The sequence below is a fragment of the Tachyglossus aculeatus genome, chromosome 1, assembly GCF_015852505.1.
Source record: "Tachyglossus aculeatus isolate mTacAcu1 chromosome 1, mTacAcu1.pri, whole genome shotgun sequence".
Taxonomy (NCBI): Eukaryota; Metazoa; Chordata; class Mammalia; order Monotremata; family Tachyglossidae; genus Tachyglossus; species Tachyglossus aculeatus.
This window is the reverse complement of record NC_052066.1, coordinates 67,663,176-67,682,796: the sequence shown is the minus strand read 5'-3', so window position 1 is coordinate 67,682,796 and position 19,621 is coordinate 67,663,176. Positions and strand designations below refer to the sequence as shown.

The following is a 19,621-nucleotide window of genomic DNA, read 5'->3' as shown; positions in this document are numbered from 1 at the left end:
TTAAATTGTACTCTCCCAAGCGCTTAGCAGAGTGCTTTGCACACATTAAGCGCTCAACTGAATGACTATAATAATGATAACAGTAACAGTATTTGTTAAGTGCTTACTATGTGTCAAACACTGCTCTAAGCACTGGGGTAGAAACAAGCTAATGGGTGGGACACAGTCCCTGTCCCTCATGGGGTTCCTTGTTTTAACCCCCATTTTACAGATGAGGAACCTGAGGCCTAGAGAAGTGGAGTGACTTGCCCACGGTCACAGAGCAGACAAGTGGCGGAGCCAGGATTAGAACCCATGCCTTCTGAGTCAATCAATCAATCATATTTATTGAGCGCTTACTGTGTGCAGAGCACTGTACTAAGTGCTTGGGGAGTACAAGTTGGCAACATATAGAGACGGTCCCTACCCAACAGTGGGCTCACAGTCTAGAAGGGGGAGAGTCCCAGGCCTGTGCTCTCTCGGCTAATAATGATGGCATTTATTAAGCGCTTACTATGTGCAAAGCACTGTACTAAGCGCTGGGGAGATTACAAGGAGATCAGGTTGTCCCACGGGGGGCTCACAGTCTTCATCCCCATTTTCCAGATGAGGGAACTGAGGCCCAGAGAAGTGAAGTCACACAGCTGACAATTGGCAGAGCTGGGATTCGAACCCATGACCCCTGACTCCAAGGCCCGGGCTCTTTCATCAATCATATTTATTGAGCGCTTACTATGTGCAGAGCACTGTACTAAGCGCTTGGGAAGTACAAATTGACAACATATAGAGACAGTCCCTACCCAACAGTGGGCTCACAGTCTAAAAGTCTTTCCACTGAGCCACGCTGCTTCTCTAGGCACGGCTAGGCCGTGCTACTCTCCCGAGCGCTTAGTAGAGTGCTTTGCACGCAGTAAGCACTCAATAAATGCAAGTGAACGGATGAGTGAGAGTGTGTGTGTGTGTGTGTTAAGGGCTGACAGTGGGAAGAGGACCCTTGGTCTCTTGATTAAGCGCTTAATAAATGCCATCATCATCATCATCATCATCATCATCGGTGGTCTGGCCTGATTCATCTTCCCCCGCCCCAGGCCGAAGGGATGATCAGTGAGATCCGCACGGCTTTTGAGGAGGCGCTGGGGCAGCTTGAGTGGATGGATGAAAAGACCCGGCAGGCCGCCAAGGAAAAGGTGAGGGATGGCCGGGACGGGCCGGAGACCGATTCCCGGAAAAGCGTCCGGGTTGCGGGGAAGGGATGGACGTGCATCCTCGGGAGAGCTGAAAGACGACTGTCTCCTCCCCCAATTTCTCAGGCAGAGGCCATCTACGACATGATTGGATTCCCTGATTTCATTCTGGAGCCCAAGGAGCTGGACGACGTGTACGATGGGGTGAGTGTCTCCCTGTTAATCAATCAATCAATCAATCAACTGTATTTATTGAGCACTTACTGTGTGCAGAGCACTGCACTAAGTGCTTGGGAAGTCCAAGTTGGGAACATATAGGGAACATATATGTCCCTTCTCTCCTTCCCTGGAATCGGGCCGGGCCTCCCCACCCTTCCCGTTCCCTCATGACTATTCTGTCTTCCCCGCTAGATTGTCAGCTCCTTGGGGTAGGGCTTGTGTCTTCTAACTTTATTGTACTCTTTCAAGCCCCTTAGTTCAGTGCTCTGTACACAGTATGGGCTCCATAAATCCCACTGATTTATGTATTTATTGAGCGCTTACTGTGTGCAGAGCACTGTACTAAGCGCTTGGGAAGTACAAGTTGGCAACATATAGAGACGGTCCCTACCCAACAGTGAGTGGGCTCACAGTCTAGAAGGGGGAGACAGAGAACAAAGCCAAACATACTAACAAAATAAAATAAATAGAATAGATATGTACAAGTAAAATAAATAAATAAATAAACAGAGTAATAAATATGTGCAAACATCTATACATATATACAGGTGCTGTGGGAAAGGGAAGGAGGTAAAACGGGGGGGGATGGATTTGGGGGACGAGGGGGAGAGGAAGGAGGGGGCTGAGTGTGGGAAGGCCTCCTGGAGGAGGTGAGCTCTCAGTAGGGCCTTGAAGGGAGGAAGAGAGCTAGCTTGGCGCATGGGCAGAGGGAGGGCATTCCAGGCCCGGGGGAGGACGTGGGCCGGGGGGCGATGGCGGGACAGGCGAGAGCGAGGTACGGGGAGGAGGTTAGCGGCAGAGGAGCGGAGGGTGTGGGCTGGGCTGGAGAAGGACAGAAGGGAGGAGAGGAAGGAGGGGGCAAGGTAATGGACAGCCTTGAAGCCGAGGGTGAGGAGTTTCTGCCTGATGCGCAGATTGATTGGTAGCCACTGGAGATTTTTGAGGAGGGGAGTAACATGCCCAGAGCGTTTCTGGACAAAGACAATCTGGGCAGCGGCATAAAGTATGGATTGAAGTGGGGAGAGACACGAGGATGGGAGATCAGAGAGAAGGCTGACGCAGTAGTCCAGACGGGATAGGATGAGAGCTTGAACGAGCAGGGTAGCGGTATGGATGGAGAGGAAAGGGCGGAGCTTGGCAATGTTGCGGAGCTGAGACCGGCAGGTTTTGGTGACGGCTTGGATGTGAGGGGTGAATGAGAGAATGGAGTTGAGGTTGCGGGCTTAAGAGAAGCCATGTGTCTTAGTGGCAACAGCATGGGCTTGGGAGTCAGGGGATGTGGCTTCTAATCATCATCAATCATATTTATTAAGCGCTTACTATGTGCAGAGCACTGTACTAAGCGCTTGGCACTGTACTAAATCCCGCCTCTGCCACTTGTCTGCTGTGTGAACTTGGGCAAGCCCCTTAACTGTCTCCCCCTTCTAGACTGTGAGCCCACTGTTGGGTAGGGACCGTCTCTATATGTTGCCAACTTGTACTTCCCAAGCGCTTAGTACAGTGCTCTGCACACAGTAAGCACTCAATAAATACGATTGATTGATTGAGTGTGCCTCAGTGACCTCATCTGTAAAATGGGGATTAAGACTGTGAGCCCCCCCGTGGGACAACCTGATTACCTCATATCTACCCCAGCTCTTAGAATAGTGCTTGGCACTTAGTAAAGAAGCAGCACGGCTCAGTGGAAAGAGCCTGGGCTTGGGAGTCAGAGGTCATGGGTTCAAATCCCAGCTCCGCCACTTGTCAGTTGTGTGACTTTGGGCAAGTCACTTCACTTCTCTGGGCCTCAGTTACCTCATCTGTAAAATGGGGATTAAGATTGTGAGGCTCACATGGGACCTCCTGATCACCTTGTATCCTCCCCAGCACTTAGAACAGCACTTTGCACACAGTAAGCACTTAACAAATACCAAAATTATTATTAGTAGTAAGCGCTTAACAAATACCATCATTACCAAGTGCTTAGTACAGTGCTCTGCACACAGTAAGCGCTCAATGAATACGATTGAATGAATTATTATTATTATTATTATTTATGGTATTTGTTCAGTGCTTACTGTTCTAAGCTCTGGGATAGATACAAGTTATTTAGATTGGACACAGTCCCTGTCCCACTTGGGGCTCACAGTCTAAGTAAGAGGGCGAACAGAACTGAGGCCCAGAGAATAATAATAATAATAATGGCATTCATTAAGCGCTTATTATGTGCAAAGCACTGTTCTAAGCACTGGGGAGGTTACAAGGTGATCAGGTTGTCCCACGTGGGGCTCACAGTCTTAATCCCCATTTTACAGATGAGATAACTGAGGCCCAGAGAAGTTAAGCGACTTGCCCAAAGTCACCCAGCTGACAATTGGCAGAGCTGGGATTTGAACCCCTGACCTCTGACTCCAAAGCCCGGGCTCTTTCCACTGAACCACGCTTGCCCAAGGTCACATAGGAAGCTATTGGCAGAGCTGGGATTAGAACCCAGGTCCTGTGACGCCCAGGCCCGTGATCTTTTCGCCAGGCCATGCTGCTTCTCACGATCGATCCATCACAGACTCACCCCTGGCCAGGGGCCTTAAGAGTAGGGGGGAGGTGTTGTCTTCAAGTTCACTCATTCATTCATTCAATTGTATTTATTGAGCGCTCACTGTGTGCAGAGCACTGGACTAAGCGCTTGGGAAGTCCAAGTCGGCAACATATAGAGACGGTCCCTACCCAACAGCGGGCTCACAGTCTAGAAGGGGGAGACAGAGAACAAAACAAAACATATTAACAGAATAAAATAAATAGAATAAATATGTACAAGTAAAATAAATAAATAAATAGGGTAATAAATACCTACAAACATATAGACATATATACAGGTGCTGTGGGGAAGGGAAGGGGGTAAGATGAGGGGGATGGAGAGGGGGTGGAAGGAGGGGGCTGAGTGTGGGAAGGCCTCCTGGAGGAGGTGAGCTCTCAGTAGGGCCTTGAAGGGAGGAAGAGAGCGAGCTTGGCGGAGGGGCAGAGGGAGGCCATTCCAGGCCCGGGGGATGACGTGTTCAAGTGTTTTAGTTGGAGTCATGGGGTTGGGGAGAAGGTGGTGGGACACCCATCCTCCCCTTTGGGTGGTCCCAGGAATTCTCCTTGTTCTCTTTCTCTCTCCTGGATTTCCCTCATCACCCCCCCGGCCACCCCGCAGTACGAAGTTTCAGAAGATTCCTTCTTCCAGAACATGCTGAATTTGTACAACTTCTCTGCCAAAGTGATGGCCGACCAGCTGCGCAAGCCTCCTAACCGGGACCAGTGAGAGGAGCGGGGCCACGGGAGGGACCCCTGGGCTTGGGCCAGGGGGTGGAGAACGGGAGGTGGGGCGGTCCAGGCCTGGGATGGGTGGGGAGTCCGCTTTGCCGTGAGCCCACTTCTAGACTGTGAGCCCACTGTTGGGTAGGGACCGTCTCTAGATGTTGCCAACTTCTACTTCCCAAGCGCTTAGTACAGTGCTCTGCACACAGTAAGCGCACAATAAATACTATTGATGATGATGGTGATCCCTGGGGTGGGCAGCCGACGGTCCGAAGCCTCGGCGAGGACAGTTTGAGCCGTGCCCCCTCCCTTTTTCCGCAGATGGAGCATGACTCCCCAGACGGTTAACGCCTATTACCTCCCAACCAAGAACGAGATCGTCTTCCCTGCCGGCATCCTGCAGGCCCCGTTCTATGCCCGGAACCATCCCAAGTGAGCTTGGGCCTGGCTGGGCTGGGAATGGGGTGGAGAGGAGCGGGAGACGGTACAGTGCTCTGCACGCTGTAGGCGCTCAATAAATACTTCTAGACTGTGAGCCCGCTGTTGGGTAGGGACCGTCTCTATATGTTGCCAACTTGGACTTCCCAAGCGCTTAGTCCAGTGCTCTGCACACAGTCAGCGCTCAGTAAATACGATTGAATGAATGAATGAGTAAATACGATTGAATGAATGAATGAATGAAATACGAGTGAATGAATGAATGAAATACGATTGAATGAATGAATGAATGAATGAATGAATGAATGAATGAAATACGATTGAATGAATGAAGAGACAGTAGGACAAGGGGGCCAAGGACCCAAGGGACAGCGCGAGCCGGAGACTTGAAGACTGGAAACTCCCTGTGGGCGGGGAATGTGTCTCGTACTCCCCCAAGCGCTTTGTGTAGCACTTTGGATGCAATAAGCGCGCAATAAATCCCCACATCCACCAAACTAGCTCTCTTCCTCCCTTCAAAGCCCTCCTGAGGGCCCACCTCCTCCAGGAGGCCTTCCCAGGCTGAGCCCCCTTTTTCCTCTCCTGCTCCCCATCCCCCCCCAGCGCTACCTCCTTCCCCTTCCCACAGCACTTGTATAGATTTGTACAGATTCATTACTCTATTTATTTCCCTTGTACTTATTTACTATTCTACTTATTATATTAATGATGTGCATATAGACATAATTGTATTTGTTCTGACGATTTTGACCCCCGTCTACATGTTTTGTTTTGCTGTCCGTCTCCCCCTTCTAGACTGTGAGCCCGTTGTGGGGTAGGGACGGTCTCTAGATGTTGCCGACTTGTACTTCCCAAGCGCTTAGTCCGGTGCTCTGCACACAGTAGGCGCTCAATAAATACGATTGAATGAATGAATGAATGAATAAATAGGATTGAATGAATGAATAGAAGTATGTGAGAAAGAAGCCCAGAAGACACAAGGAGAATGGGAAGGACAGACTCCGTTTCCAGATTGTCTACGGAGGGAGACAATTGGGGTAGGGACCGTCTCTAGATGTTGCCGACTTGTACTTCCCAAACGCTTAGTATGGTGCTCTGCACACAGTAGGTGCTCAATAAATACGATTGAATGAATGAATGAATGAATGAATAGGATTGGATGAATGAATAGAAGTATGCGAGAAAGAAGCCCGGGAGACACAAGGAGAGTGGGAAGGACAGACTCCGTTTCCAGATTGTCTCCGGAGGGAGGCTGTGGGCCGGGGCAGAGGGATTCTGTGGGAGATCATCATCATCATCATCAATCGTATTTATTGAGCGCTTATTGTGTGCAGAGCACTGTACTAAGTGCTTGGGAAGTACAAGTTGGCAACATATAGAGACAGTCCCTACCCAACAGTGGGCTCACAGTCTAAAAGATCTCTGAATAGGACAACCTCGAACTTTGAACGACAACGACTTTGAACTCTGGCCAACCTTTGAACAGGGCTTTGAACTTCGGGGGCATCGGAGTGGTTATGGGCCATGAGCTGACCCACGCCTTTGATGACCAAGGTAAGGGCTCTAAGGGATCCTTCGGCCTCCTCCTCTCTCGCTTCCTTTACTGTTGTTGCCTAAAGCCTCTCAATTCCTCCTCCCTTATTTCTTGCATCAGCTCAGCTTGGAGTTGCCCTTGTTTTCCCCCTGCTTGTCCCAGCCCGCTCAGTCCATGCAACTTGGCTTCTTCGCCCACTACTCTGGAGCTTTTGGCTAGAAGTTCAGTCATTCAATGGTATTTCCTGGTTCCTTGGTTCCCTGGGGCCAGGACCGTGCTGACGCCCCTCTATTTTTTATGGTATGGTATTTGATAAGTCCTTACTATGAGCCAGGCATGGTATTTGGTAAGTGCTTACTATGTGCCAAGCACTGTTCTAAGCGCTGGGGTGGATACCCCTTCAAGGCCCTACTGAGAGCTCACCTCCTCCAGGAGGCCTTCCCAGACTGAGCCCCTTCCTTCCTCTCCCCCTCGTCCCCCTCTCCATCCCCCGATCTTACCTCCTTCCCTTCCCCACAGCACCTGTATATATGTATAGATGTTTGTACATATTTATTACTCTATTTATTTATTTATTTTACTTGTACATATCTATTCTATTTATTTTATTTTGTTAGTATGTTTGGTTTTGTTCTCTGTCTCCCCCTTTTAGACTGTGAGCCCACTGTTGGGTAGGGACTGTCTCTATATGTTGCCAATTTGTACTTCCCAAGCGCTTAGTACAGTGCTCTGCACACAGTAAGCGCTCAATAAATACGATTGATGATGATGATGATGATGATGATGATACCAGTAAATCAGGCTGGACACAGTCCCTGCCCCATATTGGGCTCACTGTCTTAATCCCCATACAGATAGAGAAGCAGCGTGGCTCAGCGGAAAGAGCCCGGGCTTTGGAGTCAGAGTTCATGGGTTCGAATCCCGGCTCTGCCACTTGTCAGCTGTGTGACTTTGGAAAAGTCACTTCACTTCTCTGTGCCTCTGTTACCTCATCTGTAAAATGGGGATGAAGACTGTGAGCCCCATGTGGGACAACCTGATCACCTTGTAAACTCCCCAGCGCTTAGAACAGTGCTTTGCACATAGTAAGCGCTTAACAAATGCCATCATTATTATACAGACGAGGTAACTGAGCAGAGAGAAGTGAAGTGACTTGCCCAAGCTCACACAGCAGACATGGCAGAGCCGGGATTCATAAATAGTAATAATGATGGCATTTATTAAGCACTTACTATGTGCAAAGCACTGTTCTAAGATTAGAACCCATGACCTCGAGAAGCAGCGTGGCTCAGTGGAAAGAGCATGAGCTTTGGAGTCAGAGGTCAAGGGTTCATATCCCGGCTCTGCCGCTTGTCAGCTGGGTGACTTTGGGCAAGTCACTTCACTTCTCTGGGCCTCAGTTACCTCATCTGTAAAATGGGGATAAAGACTGTGCACCCACCCGTGGGACAACCTGATCACCTTGTAACCTCCCCAGCGCTTAGAACAGTGCTTTGCACATAGTAAGCGCTTAACAAATGCCATTATTATTATTATTCTGACTCCCAGCCCTGGGCTCTATCAATTAAATAATTCATTCATTCATTCAATTGTATTTATTGAGCACTTACTTTGTGCAGAGCACTGTACTAAGCGGCTCTATCCACTATGCCACGCTGCTTCTACCCTGCAGGATGATTGATCTTTTGGGTTTTTATTGAGGGATGGCTGGGACTCCTTTCCAGGTGAAGGGTGATATGTTGCCAACTTGTACTTCGCAAGCTCTTACAGTGCACACAGTAAGCGCTCAATAAATACGAGTGAATGAAGGAATGAATGAATATTCATATATGTATATGTATATATGTATATATGTTTGTACATATTTATTACTCTATTTATTAATTTATTTTATAGGGACTGTCTCTATAGGTTGCCAACTTGTACTTCCCAAGCGCTTAGTACAGTGCTCTGCACACAGTAAGCGCTCAATAAATACAATTGATTGATTGATTGATTTTACCTGTACATATTTATTTTATTTTGTTAGTATGTTTGGTTTTGTTCTCTGTCTCCCCCTTCTAGACTGTGAGCCCACTGTTGGGTGGGAACTGTCTCTATATGTTGCCAACTTGTACTTCCCAAGCGCTTAGTACAGTGATCTGCACACAGTAAGTGCTCAATAAATACGATTGATTGATTGATTGATTGATTGATTGATTGATATTATGATGATGATGATGATGATGATGATGATGATGATGATGGTGATGATTCCAGGGCGCGAATACGACAAGGAAGGGAATCTGCGGCCTTGGTGGCAGAACGCCTCTTTGGCAGCATTCCGGAACCACACGGCCTGCATGGAAGAGCAGTACGGGCAGTACCACGTCAATGGCGAGCGGCTCAACGGGCGCCAGACTTTAGGCGAAAACATTGCCGACAACGGGGGGCTCAAGGCCGCCTATAACGTGAGTCCCCCCACCCTTTTTTTTATGGCATTTGTTAAGCGCTTACTCTGCGCCAAGCACTGTTCTGAGCGCTGGGGAGGCTACAAGGTGATCAGGTTGTCCCCTGGGGGGCTCGCAGTCTTACTCCCCATTTTCCAGATGAGGGAACTGAGGCACAGAGAAGTGAAGTGACTTGCCCAGAGTCACACAGCTGACAAGTGGCGGAGCCAGGATTAGAACCCATGACCTCTGACTCCAAAGCCCGGGCTCTTTCCACCCTTGCCTGTGGTAAAATGAAACTGGCCCATCCCCACCCACTAAACTCTGGGCGGTGTGGTGATCCTCTCCTTCACATCAGCTTTGACAGGGATTACACTAAAGGTGTCCATCATGGCTTAGTGGATGGGGCACGGGTTCTAATGTCTGCTGTATTCATTCATTCACTCGTATTTATTGAGCGCTTACTGTGTGCAGAGCACTGGACTAAGCGCTTGGGAAGTACAAGTCGGCAACATCTAGAGACGGTCCCTTTCCAACAGCGGGCTCACAGTCTAGAAGGGGGAGACAGACAACAAAACAAAACATGTAGACAGTCTGCTGTATTCATTCATTCAATCGTATTTATTGAGCGCTTACTGTGTGCAGAGCACTGGACTAAGCGCTTGGGAAGTACAAGTCGGCAACATATAGAGACGGTCCCCTTCCAACAGCGGGCTCACAATCTAGAAGGGGGAGACAGAGAACAAAACAAAACATGTAGACAGGTGTCAAAACCGTTTTGGGCAAGTCACGTAGCGTCAGAGAAGCAGCGTGGCTCAGTGGAAAGAGCCCGGACTTGGGAGTCAGAGGTCATGGGTTCTAATCCCGGCTCCGCCACTTGTCAGCTGTGTGACTTTGCGCAGGTCACTTCACTTCTCTGGGCCTCAGTTACCTCATCTGGAAAATGGGGATTAATAATAATAATGATGGCATTTATTAAGCGCTTACTATGTGCAAAGCGCTGTTCTAAGCACTGGGGAGGTTACAAGGTGATCAGGTTGTCCCATGGGGGGCTCACAGTCTTAATCCCCATTTTCCAGATGAGGTAACTGAGGCACAGAGAAGTGAAGTAACTCACCCAAAGTCACACAGCTGACAAGTGGTGGAGCCGGGATTTGAACTCATGACTTCTGACTCCAAATCCCGAGCCCACTGTTGGGTAGGGACTGTCTCTGTATGTTGCCATCTTGTACTTCCCAAGCGCTCAGTACAGTGCTCTGCACACAGTAAGCACTCAATAAATACTATTGATTGATTTCCACTGAGCCACGGTTGTTCAGCTTGGAGTGCTAAGGCTCAAGACTAAGACTGTGAGCCCCACGTGGGCCAACCTGATCACCTTGTATCCCCCCCAGTGCTTAGTCCAGTGCTCTGCACACAATAAGGCTAAACAAATACCATTATTATTATTATTATTATTACTATCTCTGGGCCTCAGTTACCTCATCTCTAAAATGGGGTTTAAGACTGTGAGCCCCATGTGAGACAGGGACTGTGCCCATCTTGATTAACTTGTATCTACCCCAGCACTTTGAACCGTGCTTGGCACAAAATAAGCACTTAACAAGTACCATAATTATCATTATTATCCCCAGAGGAGGGTGTCCTTTGGTCCCCTGAGGCCTCTCACAGTGGGGAAGGTTCATTCATTCATTCAGTCGTATTTATTGAGCGCTTGCTGTGTGCAGAGCACTGTACTAAGCGCTTGGGAAGTTGCCCCCAGGCCCGCCGAGGCCGCTCACAGATCCCTCCGCTCCGCACTACTTCCCCAGGGTGAGGAGGTGGTCCTAAGCGCTTAGTACAGTGCTCTGCACACAGTAAGCGCTCAATAAATACGATTGAATGAATGAATGGTCAGAGCCTTGGCGGTCAGTGTCTGATCAGTCTGTCAGTGAGAAAAGAGAGTGTATCTATAGCATGGCCTAGTGGATGGAGCACAGGCCTCGGAGTCAGAAGGACCTGGGTTCTAATCTCGCTCCTCTACTTTCATTCATTCATTCAATTGTATTTATTGAGCACTTACTGTTTGCAGAGCACTGGACTAAGCGCTTGGGAAGTACAAAACGGTCCCTACCCAACAACGGGCTCACAGTCTAGAAGGGGGAGACAGGCAACAAAACAGCACATGTAGACAGGTGTCAAAATGTGCAGAACAAATAGAATTATAGCTATATGCACAATGTTAACAAAATAAATAGAATAGTAAGTATGTACAAGTAAAACAAAGTAATAACTGTATGTATATATATTATATATACACAACTATATATATGTTTATATATATACAACTGTGTACAAGGGCTGTGGGGAGGAGAAGGAGGTAGGGCGGGGGGATGGGGAGGAGGAGAGGAAAAAGGGGACTCAGTCTGGGAAGGCCTCCTGGAGAAGGTGAGCTCTCATTCATTCATTCATTCAATTGTATTTATTGAGCGCTTACTGTGTGCAGAGCACTGTACTTGTCTGCTGTGTGATCTTGGGCAAGTTCCTTCACTTCTCTGGGCCTCAGTTACCTCATCTGTAAAATAAGAATTAATCAATCAATCAATCGTATTTATTGAGTGCTTACTGTGTGCAGAGCACTGTACTAAGCGCTTGGGAAGTCCAAGTTGGCAACATATAGAGGCAGTCCCTACCCAACAGTGGGCTCACAGTCTAGAAGGGGGAGACAGAGAACAAAACCAAACATATTAACAAAATAAAATAAATAGAATGGATATGTACAAGTAAAATAAATAAATAAATAAATAGAGTAATAAATATGTACAAACATATATACATATATACAGGTGCTATGGGGAAGGGTCAAACATATATGCATCTATACATATATACAGGTGCTGTGGGGAAGGGAAGGAGGTAAGACGGGGGAATGGAGAGGGGGACGAGGGGGAGAGGAAGGAGGGGGCTCAGTCTGGGAAGGCCTCCTGGAGGAGTTGAGCTCTGGGAGGAAGAGAGCTAGCTTGGCGGATGGGCAGAGGGAGGGTATTCCAGGTCTGGGGGATGACGTGGGCCGGGGGTCGATGGCGGGACAGGCGAGAACGAGGCCTAACGGTGAGGAGAGTAGCGGCGGAGGAGCGGAGGGTGCAGGCTGGGCTGGAGAAGGAGAGAAAGGAGGAGGGGGCGAGGGGATGGACAGCCTCGAAGCCCAGGGTGAGGAGTTTCTGCCTGATGCGCAGATTGATTGGTAGCCACTGGAGATTTTTGAGGAGGGGAGTAACATGCCCAGAGCGTTTCTGGACAAAGACAGTCCGGGCAGCAGCGTGAAGTATGGATTGAAGTGGGGAGAGACACGAGGATGGGAGATTAGAGAGAAGGCTGATGCGGTAGTCCAGATGGGATAGGATGAGAGCTTGAACAAGCAGGGTAGTGGTTTGGATGGAGAGGAAAGGGCGGATCTTGGCAATGTTGCGGAGCTGAGACCGGCAGGTTTTGGTGACGGCTTGGATGTGAGGGGTGAATGAGAGAGCAGAGTCAAGGACGACACCAAGGTTGTGGGCTTGTGAGATGGGAAGGATGGTAGTGCCGTCAACAGAGATGGGAAAGTCAGGGAGAAGGCAGAGTTTGGGAGGGAAGACGAGGAGTTCAGTCTTGGATGTGTTGAGCTTTAGGTGGCGGGCAAACATCCAGATGGAGATGTCCTGAAGGCAGGAGGAGATGCGAGCCTGCAGAGAGGGGGAGAGAGCAGGGGCGGAGATGTAGATCTGGGTGTCATCAGCGTAGAGATGCTAGTTGAAGCTGTCTGAGCAAATGAGGTCACCAAGGGAGCGAGTGTAGGTCGAGAACAGAAGGGGACCAAGCAGTGAAACTTGGGGAACCCCCACAGTAAGGGGATGGGAGTCCCTGTGGGGGACAGGGACTGTGCCCAACCCAATTGTCTTGTATCCACCCCAGCGCTTAGTACTGTGCCTGGCACATAGTAAGCGCTTAACAAATACCACAATTATTGTTATAACTATTTAGTCACCTAGAATGTGAACCTCATATGGGACAGGGACTGTATCCACCCTGACAATCTTGCCTCTACTCCTGCACCTAGAACAGTGCTTGATACCTAGTAAGTGCTTAACAAGCACCATAATGATCGTTATTATTATTTATCGTCGGTCCACAGGTGCTTAGCTCTCTGATGGGCTCGAGGGGTTCTATACGTACAAAGCAGACCCATCCCTTGCTCACAGAGAGATTGCAATCTACCAGGGAAGACAAGACAAAACCACGCCCCGCAGAAATATGGCACACAATAATGGCGAGAACACACTGAGGGAAATCATTCATTCATTCATTCATTCAATCGTATTTATTGAGCGCTTACTGTGTGCAGAGCACTGTACTAAGAGCTTGGGAAGTACAAGTTGGCAACATATAGAGACGGTCCCTACCCAACAACGGGCTCGCAGTCTAGAAGGGGGAGACAGACAACAAAACAAAGCATATTAACAAGATAAAATAAATAGAATAAATATGTACCAATAAAATAAATAAATAGAGTAATAAATGCGTACAAACATCTACACAGGTGCTGTGGGGAGGGGAAGGAGGTAGGGCGGGGGGCATGGGGAGGGAGAGAAGGGGGAGAGGAAGGAGGGGGCTCAGTCAGTGTACCGGTCACGGTCCGGATGGCTTGGGGAATGGCCAGGATTCATCATCATCATCATCATCAATCGTATTTATTGAGCGCTTACTGTGTGCAGAGCACTGTACTAAGCGCTTGGGAAGTCCAAGTTGGCAACATATAGAGACAGTCCCTACCCAACAGTGGGCTCACAGTCTAAAAGGGGGAGACAGAGAACAAAACCAAACACATTAACAAAATAAAATAAATAGAATAGATATGAACAAGATAAATAAATAAATACATAAATAGAGTAATAAATCTGTACAAACATATATACATATATACAGGTGCTGTGGGGAAGGGAAGGAGGTAAGATGAGGGGGATGGAGAGGGGGACGAGGGGAAGAGGAAGGAAGTGGCTCAGTGTGGGAAGGCCTCCTGGAGGAGGTGAGCTCTCAGTAGGGCCTTGAAGGGAGGAAGAGAGCTAGCTTGGCGGGTGGGCAGAGGGAGGGCATTCCAGGCCCGGGGGATGACGTGATTCATTCATGCCGGGGATTCATTCATTCATTCAGACGTATTTATCGAGCGCTTACTGAGTGCAGAGCACTGTACTAGGCTCTTGGGAGAGTACAATATTGAGAAAACTTTGGAGAAGGAGAATTTGGCAGAGGGGAGCTGTTCCACATTCAAGGGCCAACGTGGTCGGGTAGAGGCGGCAGGGCTCGGGTGACGGCGGCATCGCCTCGGGTTGTCGCCGGGCTCGGTTGGCGGCAGCGGCATCTTCTCCGGTTGTTGCCAGGCGTACAAAGTGTGGCTGCGAAAACACGGCGAAGAGCAGCGCTTGCCAGCGGTGGGACTCACCAACCATCAGCTCTTCTTTGTGGGATTCGCCCAGGTACCTCACCGGGGGGGCCGCAACTCCCGGGTGACCCTTCGGCTTCTTGCCGCTCCTTACTCTCACCCTGACCCCATCCTCCTCCTTCCCCGCATGGCCTCTTCCCTGACTCTTCGCAGGCCCTGCCCCGCCTACATTTTCCCCTCTCTAAACCCTTCTCTCATAATAATAATAATAATGATGGTATTTGTTAAGCACTTACTACGTGCAAAGCACTGTTCTAAGCGCTGGGGAGGTTCCAAGGTGATCAGGTTGTAGTCACTTCTCCAGGCCTCAGTTCGCTCATCTGTAAAATGGGGATTAAGACCCGTCAGCCCCCCGTGGGACAACCTGATCACCTTGTATCCGCCCCCCCCACCGCTTAGAACATAGTAAGCGCTTAACAAATGCCATCTTTATTATTATTATTAACAAGTAATTGAGAAGCAGCTCAGTGGAAAGAGCCCGGGCTGGGGAGCCGGAGGCCGTGGGTTCTAATCCCTGCTCCGCCACATGTCAGCTGGATGACCTTGGGCAAGTCACTTCACTTCTCTGGGCCTCAGCGACCTCAGCTGGAAAATGGGGACGAAGACTGTGAGCCCCCCGTAGGACAACCTGATCACCTTGTAACCTCCCCAGCGCTTAGAACAGTGCTTTGCACATAGTAAGCGCTTAACCAATGCCGTCATCATCATCATCATCATCATCATCAGGTTGGCCCACGGGGGGCTCACAGTTCTCCTCCCCATTTTACAGATGAGGGAACTGAGGCCCAGAGAAGTGAGGTGACTTGCCCAGAGTCACACAGCTGACAGTTGGCAGAGCCGGCATTTGAACCCATGACCTCTGACTCCAAAGCCCAGGCTCTTTCCACTGAGCCACGCTGCTTCTCATTCAGTCAGCCCATCCATCTGTCACATTTGTTGAGCGCTTCCTAATAATGGCATTTATTAAGCGCTTACTACGTGCAAAGCACTGTTCTAAGCACTGGGGAGGTTACAAGGTGATCAGGTTGTCCCACGGGGGGCTCACAGTCTTCATCCCCATTTTCCAGATGAGGTCACTGAGGCCCAGAGAAGTGAAGTGACTTGCCCAAAGTCACACAGCTGACAATTGGCAGGGTCGGGATTTGAACCCATGACCTCTGACTCCAAAGCCCGGGCTCTTTTCCACTGAGCCACGCTGCTTCTCTATAATAATGGCATTTATTAAGCGCTTACTATGTGCAAAGCACTGTTCTAAGCGCTGGGGAGGTTACAAGGTGATTAGTTCGTCCCACGGGGGGCTCACAGTCTTCATCCCCATTTTACAGACGAGGTAACTGAGGCCCAGAGAAGTGAAGTGACTTACCCAAGGTCACACAGCTGACAATTGGCTTCCTGTGGGCAGAGCCTTTGGGAGCGTACAATAATGACAGTAATAATAATGGCATTTATTAAGCGCTTACTATGTGCAAAGCACTGTTCTAAGCGCTGAAGTACAAGAGAGTTAGGACACGATCCGTGCCTGCGGCCTAGCCCACTTGCGGTCTACTTTACTCCTTCTTCCCATCTCCTCCAGTTCTTCCCTGCTGCGCCCTGCTCGCCCCAGCAATCAATCAATCAATCAATCAATCAATCGTACTTATTGAGCGCTTACTGTGCGCAGAGCACTGTACTAAGCGCTTGGGAAGTACAAGTTGGCAACATATAGAGACGGTCCCTACCCAACAGTGGGCTCACACCCTGCAGACTCCCAACCTGACTCCCTGCCCTGGTCCACCCTCTAAGCAGTGTGGCCTAGTAGGTAGAGCCCAGGCCTGGGAATCAGGAGGACCTGGGTTCTAATCCCGGCCCTGCCACGTGTCTTCTGTGTGACCTTGGGCAAATCACGTCACGTCTCTGGGCCTCAGTTACCTCACCCGTAAAATGGGGATTACGGCTGTGAGCCCCATGTGGGGACAACCTGATTACCTTGGATCTACCCCAGCGCTTCGAACGGTGTTTGACATATAGTAAGCGCCCAACAACTACGATCATCAATATTATTATTATTCTCTGGGCCTCATCTGTAAAATGGGGACCCCATGTCGAACAAGGACTGTATCCAACCTAATTAACTTGTAGCTATCCCAGCCCTTGACACATAGGTGCTTAACAAGTACTATCGTCATTATTTTTATTAGTAGTAGTAATAATGTTACTATTATTACTATATTATTATTAGTAATAATAACAACAATAATAAAAATAATGATAATAATAATAATAATAATGGTATTTATTAAGTGCTTACTATGTGCCTTTGCACTGTTCTAAGCGCTGGGGAGGTTACAAGGTGATCAGGTTGTCCCACGTGGGGCTCACAGTCTTAATCCCCATTTTACAGATGAGGTAACTGAGGCTCAGAGAAGTTAAGTGACTTGCCCAAGTTCACACAGCAGATGTGGAGGAGTCAGGATTCGAACCCATGACCTCTGACTCCAAAGCCCGGGCTCTTTCCACTGAGCCACACTGCTTCTCTAGTAATAGTGATATAGTTACTAATATAGTTACTAATCATAACAATAATAATTTAAAAAATAAAATTACGGCATTTGTTAAGCGCTTCCTATGTGCCAAGCACTGTTCTGAGCACTGGGATAATAAATCATGGCCCTACTGGACGTGAGGGCTAAGTGGCGGTTGCCAAGACGTACGCACGATGCCTTCCACCCCAGGCATTGTCATCCTCCTGAGTTTGGGAGAGTGCTTGTACGCACCTTGTATCTACCACAGCGCTTACATATAGTAAGCGCTCAACAAATACGATCATTATTATTATTATTATTATTATTATTATTATTATTCTCTGGGCCTCAGTTACCTCATCTGTAAAATGGGGACCCCACGTCGAACAAGGACTGTATCCCGCCTAATTAACTTGTAGCCATCCCAGCCCTTGATACATAAGCGCTTAACAAGTACTATCATCATTATTTTTATTATTAGTAGTAGTAATAATGTTACTATTATTACTATATTATTAGTAGTAATAATAACAACAATAATAAAAAATAATGATAATAGTGATAGTGGTATTAGTAATCCCAACAATAATAATTAAAAAAAATAAAATTACGGCATTTGTTAAGCGCTTCCTATGTGCCAGGCACTGTTCTGAGCACTGGGATAATAAATCATGGCCCTACTGGACCTGAGGGCGAAGTGGTGGTTGCCAAGACGTACGCACGGTGCCTTCCACCCCTGGCATTGTCATCCTCCTGAGTTTGGGAGAGGGCTTGTACGCACCTGATTACTTTGTATTTACCACAGCGCTTACATATAGTAAGTGCTCAACAAATACGATTACTATTATTATTATTATTATTATTATTATTATTATTATTATTATTATTATTATTCTCTGGGCCTCAGTTACCTCATCTGTAAAATGGGGACCCCATGTCGCACAAGGACTGCATCCCACCTAATTAACTTGTAGCTATCCCAGCCCTTGACGCATAAGCGCTTAACAAGTACTATCATCATTATTTTTATTAGTAGTAGTAGTAGTAGTAATAATGTTACTATTATTACTATATTATTAGTAGTAATAATAACAACAATAATAAAAAATAATGATAATAGTGTTAGTGATATTAGTAATCATAACAATAATAATTAAAAAAATAAAATTACGACATTTGTTAAGCACTTACTATGTGCCAAGCACTGTTCTGAGCACTGGGATAATAAATCATGGCCCTACTGGACCTAAGGGCGAAGTGGCGGTTGCCAAGACGTACGCACGATGCTTTCCACCCCAGGCATGGGCATCCTCCTGAGTTTGGGAGAGGGCTTGTACGCACCTGATTACCTAGTATCTACCACAGCGCTTACATATAGTAAGCGCTCAACAAATACGATCATTATTATTATTATTATTATTATTATTATTATTCTCTGGGCCTCAGTTACCTCATCTGTAAAATGGGGACCCCACGTCGAACAAGGACTGTATCCAACCTAATTAACTTGTAGCTATCCCAGCCCTTGACGTATAAGCGCTTAACAAGTACTATCATCATTATTTTTATTAGTAGTAGTAATAATGTTACTATTGTTACTATACTATTAGTAGTAATAATAACAATAATAAAAAATAATGATAATAATGTTAGTGATATTAGTAATCATAACAATAATAATTAAAAAAATAAAATTACGGCATTTGTTAAGCACTTACTATGTGCCAAGCACTGTTCCGAGCACTGGGATAATAAATCATGGCCCTACTGGACCTGAGGGCGAAGTGGCGGTTGCCAAGACGTACGCACGGTGCTTTCCACCCCAGGCATGGGCATCCTCCTGAGTTTGGGAGAGGGCTTGTACGCACCTGATTACCTTGTATCTACCGCAGCGCTTAGAACAATGTTTGACATATAGTAAGCGCTCAACAGATACGATCATTATTATTATTGTTATTCTCTGGGCCTCCGTTACCTCATCTGTAAAATGGGGACCCCATGTCAAACAAGGACTGTATCCAACCTAATTAACTTGTAGCTATCCCAGCCCTTGACACAGTCAGCGCTTAGAACAGTGCTTTGCACATAGTAAGCGCTTAACAAATACCACTATTATTATTATAAGCGCTTAACAAGTACTATTATCATTATTTGCATTATTATTGTTCTTATTAGTAACAATAACAATAATAACAAAAATGATGATATTAGTAATCATAACAATTTTATTTTATTTGTGGCATTTGTTAAGCGCTTACTATGTGCCAAGCACTGTTCTGAGCACTGGGATAATAAATCATGGCCCTACTGGACCTGAGGGCGAAGTGGCGGTTGCCAAGACGTACGCACGGTGCCTTCCACCCCAGGCCTGGGCATCCTCCTGAGTTTGGGAGAGGGCTTGTACGCACCGGATTACCTTGTATCTACCACAGCGCTTAGAACGGTGTTTGACATATAGTAAGCGCTCAACAGCTACGATCATTATTATTATTGTTATTCTCTGGGCCTCCGTTACCTCATCTGTAAAATGGGGACCCCATGTCGAACAAGGACTGTATCCCGCCTAATTAACTTGTAGCTATCCCAGCCCTTGACACATTCAGCGC

At 47.7% G+C, this 19,621-nt stretch overlaps 1 protein-coding gene across 3 annotated transcripts in view; it reads left to right on the top strand.

Moving 5' to 3' along the window:
* Positions 1-19,621, top strand: part of LOC119947824 (endothelin-converting enzyme 2) — a 60,902-nt gene that overhangs the window by 36,075 nt on the left and 5,206 nt on the right. For all 3 annotated transcript variants that reach the window (XM_038769550.1, XM_038769484.1, XM_038769633.1), the window contains exons 12-18: positions 1,068-1,166; positions 1,290-1,367; positions 4,555-4,658; positions 4,980-5,090; positions 6,583-6,650; positions 8,890-9,080; positions 14,453-14,548. In XM_038769550.1, the coding sequence (XP_038625478.1) occupies positions 1,068-1,166; positions 1,290-1,367; positions 4,555-4,658; positions 4,980-5,090; positions 6,583-6,650; positions 8,890-9,080; positions 14,453-14,548 (747 nt within the window). The remainder of the gene's footprint in view (positions 1-1,067; positions 1,167-1,289; positions 1,368-4,554; positions 4,659-4,979; positions 5,091-6,582; positions 6,651-8,889; positions 9,081-14,452; positions 14,549-19,621) is intronic.